Source organism: Phaethon aethereus, assembly GCF_964289735.1.
Source record: "Phaethon aethereus genome assembly, chromosome: 11".
Lineage (NCBI taxonomy): Eukaryota > Metazoa > Chordata > Aves > Phaethontiformes > Phaethontidae > Phaethon > Phaethon aethereus.
Genome location: NC_138587.1, coordinates 2276651 through 2283002, shown reverse-complemented (window position 1 = coordinate 2283002; position 6352 = coordinate 2276651). Strand labels below are relative to the sequence as shown.

The window sequence follows — 6352 nt, the reverse complement described above, 5'->3', positions numbered from 1 at the left end:
GATTGCGTCAGCCCTAGCTTATGAAAACTGATCCCCAGGAAAGTGTAACTCAACTCTCCAGCAATCTAACTTGATGCCCAAGAATGTAGTAACTTCATTTGGATCCTCTTTTTAGGGGGACTCCTAAATCCTTGGCAACGTCCCTTAAGGTCATGAGTAAATCTTGATACGGAGAATTGTTTGGCAAGCACGAGAACAGTAAAAGGGCTAAATAATTGGGGATTACCTCTGACCCTGATTTGTAGCTCACCACCCACTGCAGGAATGTACTGAATATCTGAAAGAGCATGCAGGAGTCTGACAATTCATGGGCATGAAACCGTCCATGTACACTTGGAGTCCGAACTTCAACTGCAGAGCAGGTTGGCCCCAAACCTCATTTTTCATAAGCAATCAGCTGCAGCAAGCTCTAACGATTTCTGCTGCCTTGGACAGAGGGTCAGTGATGGGACAGATTAAAAATTGTATGTAATTTTTTTCCCCCCTTCATTTGGAAAATAACAGCTTGGGTCTTCAGGGCAGAGGGAGAATGAACCACCGGATTCAGCGCCCGTTCCCTAGGCTGGTGCTTTCCCCTGAACTGCAGGCGCAGCGACAGACCCGCGAGTTTCATCTTTTCGCAGGGTCACTGCTGGATCTGTTCAGTGCCCGTAGGAAAGCCACTCTCTGCTTTGGGAAGTCCACCGCCCGGAGCGGTGATCCTGCCCCGCTTCGTTCTCAGCCCTTGGTTTTCAGTCCCTAAGTGCTCTCCTTGGCGGTGGGCTGGGTCTGCAGCACCGCAGCGGACCCGCAAGATCGTCGGGCGGATCACGGCCATAAACGCCACATCTGCAGGCTCAGACACAAAATATGGAGGAGACCCTATCGGGTGGGACAACCTAAGCCTCTGCTTTTGGGGAGCTCCGTGTCACTGACACAGTGCTGCCTTGTTGATGCTGCAGATGCAACTGGGACATTGCGAAGAGGTTTTTGGGGTTCATAAACCTTACATTACGGCTAGCGGATTTCAGCCAGGCTCTGGCTTCCCTTCAGATTCCTCCTGGTGAGGCCGACGCGCACCTTCAGATGGTGGCGAGCCTTAAAAGGCCCGTCTGCATCGCCCGCACGAGAGCGCTTCGTGCTCTCGTGTCGTACCGCCCGACCTCAGGTCCCTCCGGCCGTGAGGCGGGCCAGGACGCTGGGGGGCAATGGCAGAGGCCCCGCGCTGGGGTTCTGCTGGCGCCTTATCTTGGTAAACGCGCCTTTTATCTGATGAGCTTGCCTCTGCTTGTTCAGCGCTCCGCGGGGAAGTGACCGCAGCCCTCCGAGGGAAGGGGTTTGCTTTGGCAGGTACGCGCCATCGTCGCCGTGCGCAGTCTTCTGCAACAGCTGGCGAAGGCGCGAGGCGCCCGAAGCGTCCCTGCGACACCGGCGCTGACCCGCAGCCGTTCTCCCGTGGCTGCCGGTTACTTTCCCCGTGTCTCCCGCGTTCTGAGTCCGCGGACCGGAGCCGCGTCTGTGTTCGCGGCTCGGGCGTGGCGCGGGTGTTCTTGCCTCTCCCCGCGCTGTGTCCGGAGGACGCGCGGTTTGCGGCACCCGGCGTGCGGGCAACGGGCAACGAACGGCGCCCGGGCCGGGCCGGGCCGCGCCCAGGGCGCGGGGGGGCAGCGGCTGCCCCGGAGCGGGAGCGCGGCGGTGCCTGTACAGACACACGGACACGGACACACGGACACACGTACGGACACGCACACCCATACACAGACACACACACACACGCGCGCGCACACACACACACGCACACGCGCGCGCACAGACCCATACACAGGCACGCGCACACTTACACAAGCGCACACATACACGCGCGCGCACACACACGCGCGCACCCCCCACCCCCCGACAGACACACGCGCACACACACAGATGCGCCCCGCCCCCCCTCCCGACACAGACACACGCGCGCACACACGCGCAGGGCCCCGCGGCCCGGCCCCGCCTCCCCCCGGCACGTCGCGCGGCGGCGCCGCCGGCACGTGAGGCTCATGTGACACGGGGGGGGGCCGCCCGCCCGCCCGCCGCGCCGGCAGTCACAGGGCCGCGCACGTCGCTCCCGTCCACCCACTCGCCCGCATTTAACCCGGCCCGCCGCCGCCCGCCGCTCCTCAGCCCGGCGCGGACGCGGCATGAGCAGCCCGCCCTGAGCGGCGCCCGCCCCGCGCCCCAGCGCTCCGCACCCCGCCGCCATGGAGCGGCTCCCCAGCGCGCAGCCCCCGCCCGGCTGCCTGGGCAAGCTGCCCGCCCTGGAGAGCGGCGACGTGCCGGGGTAAGCGGCGGCGGGCGGCGGGCTCGGGGGGAGGAGCGGCCCCGCCGCGGCCCCCGGGGACGGGGGTAATCTCGCTGCTTTCCTTTCGCCCGTGCAGGCTAGACTTCGCCCACATGTACCAAGTTTACAAGCCCAGGAGGGGGTTAAAGAGGAGCGAGGACAACAAGGTGAGCGGGGGGCTGCTCCGCGCGTGGGGCCGGGGAGCGCGGCCGCAGGCGCCCAGCCGCCGTCCCGGGGAGGGCGGCGGGCAGCGGCGAGCGCTGACCCGCTCCCGCCGCTTTTGCAGGAGACCTACAAGCTGCCCCACAGGCTGATCGAGAAGAAGAGGCGCGACAGGATCAACGAGTGCATCGCCCAGCTGAAGGACCTGCTGCCGGAGCACCTCAAGCTGACGGTGGGTGCCGGCGGGCAGACCCGGCGCCGGGCTCGGGCTTTGCTTGGTTGGGTTGGGGTTTGGTTTTTGGCTTTTTTCTCCTTTTTCTTGGTTCCCCCCACCCCTGGCTTGCCCCGTCGGGGCCGCACGCCCGAGGCGGGCTGCAAACGCGCATCCCGAACTCGCCCGGGAATGGCCGCGGGGCTCGGCCCCTCGCCCCCCGCTGCCCGCCGGGTTTCCCCTCTGCTGAGGCCACGATGGCAGCAGAGCGGAAAAATAAAATACTTCTTTTGGAGCTCTGCGGCTGGTCCGAAAATACCCACAGGGTTCCGTGATAGCCTTTTCTGGAACTTGCTTTTTAACGTATTTTCGTGGAATGTTGTTGTTCATAGCCCCGTAGCACGCAGGATCAAGGCACTGCCTTCAAGCCTTTTCTCCAAACTCCGACGGTCCTTCATCTGTTACTCGGAAAGCCTTGGCAGCCCCGTGAGGCTCCTGCCTGCGTGGCCGACTCCATGGCAGACGCCAACCTGTCCCTTTGCTTTCAGACTCTAGGGCACTTGGAAAAGGCAGTGGTTCTCGAGCTCACCTTGAAGCATGTGAAAGCCCTAACCAATCTCATTGAGCAGCAGCAGCAGAAAATAATTGCTTTGCAGAATGGTTTACAAGCGGGTGAGTATTCAAATCGTATCGTGTGAGAACCTGCGCGTGCTTGATGGACTTTCTCTCGGAGTCTTTGAAATGCAGTTGTGACACTTCGTTCCTGAGAAGGGAGGAGGCAGGAGTCCCTGCCTTTAATCACCATGATTTTCTCTTGCTTTGCTTATAAGCTTTCGCAAAAAAAAGATGCGTTTCTCAACACAGGCAATGTAGAGTACCCTGCGGAGTTGTTTTGAAATTAAATTGGATTTTAAGTAGTTTTATTTAAAGCCCAGGTTTGCGGTGAGGTTCTTTTCAAAGCCATTTGAATCTTCCCATTCGTGTTCATGAGCTTTGGATCAAACCCATTTTTGTTTGTTTGCTGTTTTTTGGGGTTTTTTTTCTGAAACGATATATAAATCTGCTTTTTGTACACACCTTTTTTAGGTCTCTATAAATGAGCTAGCCTGTGTTCTGCAGGCAAAAAGAGGGGACCTGGTCTATCAACTTACCATGCTTTAGATGCACTTCCTCCTTCTCTTTTCACATGTGGCACTCATGTGAATCTGATAAAGTAAAACTCAGTTTTTCTGAAGAGCCTTCCACCGCTCTGACAGCCACAGGGAGTGCAATAGAGCTTCAACAAGCTGAAGCAAAAGTGCCCGAGGTTGGTGGAGTGGAGCCGCTGCCGGCGGGTAGTCGTGCTCCAGGAGCTCTCTGCCTGGAGGTGAAGGGCGAGGTGCGCTCTGCCTTCCCCCCAGGGTGTTTCCCGGAGAAGGCACCAGCTTGAGTCACTCCTCTGCTCTGTACTTCAGCACCTGGTGAAGGTGGCATATACAGTCACTACAGAACTAAAAAATAACTTCAGAGTTACTATGTGAAAGTGGACAGGCAGATGTTCAGATAAAAATGCGTGCTTGTGCAGAAGTCAGGGGACTGTACGCAGAGTTCAGGTTGACCATCACGTTCATCTCCCTAGCTGTGCTGTAACCAAAGTTTAGTATCGCCCCCAGTCCGCCTCCAAGATGGTAATGGAACTATTTAGCATGTTGTTAATTTTTAATTTCTTTCTGTTAATGTTTCCTCAGGTGACCTGTCATCAAGAAACCTTGATTCCAGCCAGGAAATGTTTCGATCCGGTTTCCAGATGTGTGCCAAGGAAATGCTGCAATACCTGGCAAAGCACGAGAACAGTAAGGACCTGAAGTCGTCCCAGCTGGTCAGCCATCTGCACCGAATGGCCTCCGAGGTGCTCCAGGGCGGAGCCGGCCGCAAGGCTGGAGACATCCCTCCTAAAATGGTGGACTTGAAAGAGAAGCCTGTCTCCTTGACCAAAGTGGTGGAGGGACATGGGAAAAACTGCGTGCCTGTGATCCAGAGGACATTTGCTCACTCCAGCGGGGAGCAGAGCGGCAGCGACACAGACACGGACAGCGGGTATGGGGGAGAGCTGGAGAAAAGTGACTCCAAATCCGAACAGCAGTATTTCAAAAAGGATACCGAACTCAAGTATGCTGTCCAGGAGAGAATAAGCTCTATTAAACAAGAGACTGAGGACCCGCCGGCCAAAAGGAGCAGGCTGGAGTCGCCGGAGGACGAGGGCCCTTTTGGCAGCGACATGATGGGCTCTTCCAGCAGCTTCCTGGGCCCCCACGCTCACCAGCCGCCCTTGTGCCTGCCTTTCTATTTGATCCCACCATCCGCAACAGCGTATCTGCCCATGCTGGAGAAGTGCTGGTACCCAGCGTCCGTACCTGTCTTGTACCCCAGCCTCCCAGCCTCTGCCGCAGCACTTACAGGGTTCATGAACCCCGATAAAATCTCCCCGCCTCTGCTGATGCCCCAGAGACTCCCTTCTCCCGTACCAGCCCATTCCCCTATCGACTCTTCGGCTCTGCTTCAAGCTTTGAAGCAGATTCCTCCTTTGAACTTGGAAACCAAAGACTAAGCACAGTGTGACTTTTTTCTTTTTTTTTCTTTTTGTTTTTTTTCTTAGTTTGAGACTGTTTCACGTTTATATATTGGCTGGACTGAGGTGTGGGGATAAGGTTCACTGCACGTAGGAAGCTAAATCCCCTTTTCTGTGACTTGTCAGGTAGCTTGGAGAAGGATGAAGGATGCACCCAGGTTAGCGATTCAGAACTACTTCCAAAAGAAAAAAAAAAAAAAAGGAGGGTTTTGTGCTTTAGCCCTTACCTTCTTCCCTCTCCGCATCTACAGAACAACAGTTGACTTGGTCAGCTGCGACTATTGCAAAGCTGTGAAAAAATTCCATTAGGCAGACTTGGTTTTAGGGTCTGTGAATATAACAATATGGTACTTCTCATAAGGGTTTTTAAGGCGGCGGCCCCACTGCCAGTGGTTTGAGCTGAACCGATTGGGTGCCCCATCAGCCGCCAGTGTCTGAGTGACAGGCGCGGCCGCCCGGAGCGCGGCGCGGCGGTGGTGGCAATGCCACCGAAAGCGTAGGAGGGGCAGAGTAGCGGTCACTGCATGGTCATGCACAGTCAGGTGGACTTAAGATGGGTTTCTCCCCACACCTTTGCTGATACATATATATATTTTTTAAGAAAATAAAACGTAGATGCTGCTTGGAAGCTTTACATGGCGTACATCTAATAAATTAACACGCGCCCCTTCCTGTAACTTGAGCTGCTAGTTTGGGCCGGGTAGGGGAGAAAATACCCCAAGGATCACTTTGCTTGTTGCACCTGACTCCAAGCCTCTCTCTCGCTGCTGCTGTACAGTTTTGCCGGGTCTAGTCTCTCGGAAATCAAAATGTTTTTACGAGTCCCGTCAGCGGGGGCCCAGCCGGTGAGCAGCCGCTTCCCGACGCGGGGCTGGTTGAGGGCGTCATGCAAGAGGGAGCAGTTCAGCCGAAGTCGGCAGCGCGATGCCCACTGAATGTGCCCCTGTCAGTGCCTTTGAAAAACGAAAGGCTGGGATTTTCAAAGGAGTCTAATCCCGGTGGGGTTTGCGCACCTAAATTCCTTCGTCTCCTTGGCAAACCCTGGCCCACATTGCTGTATTAAAGAGGGCTA

General features: G+C 56.7%; 1 protein-coding gene across 1 annotated transcript; it reads left to right on the top strand.

Moving 5' to 3' along the window:
* Positions 1-2219: 2219 nt before the first annotated feature.
* On the top strand, positions 2220-5973 carry BHLHE40 (basic helix-loop-helix family member e40; the record flags this gene model as incomplete). Its single annotated transcript, XM_082004520.1, has 5 exons — positions 2220-2299; positions 2397-2466; positions 2586-2693; positions 3221-3344; positions 4400-5973. The coding sequence occupies 5 exons, from the start codon at positions 2220-2222 to the stop codon at positions 5257-5259; spliced, it is 1242 nt and encodes a 413-aa protein (XP_081860646.1). The 3' UTR covers positions 5260-5973.
* Between the last annotated feature and the right edge of the window lie 379 nt (positions 5974-6352).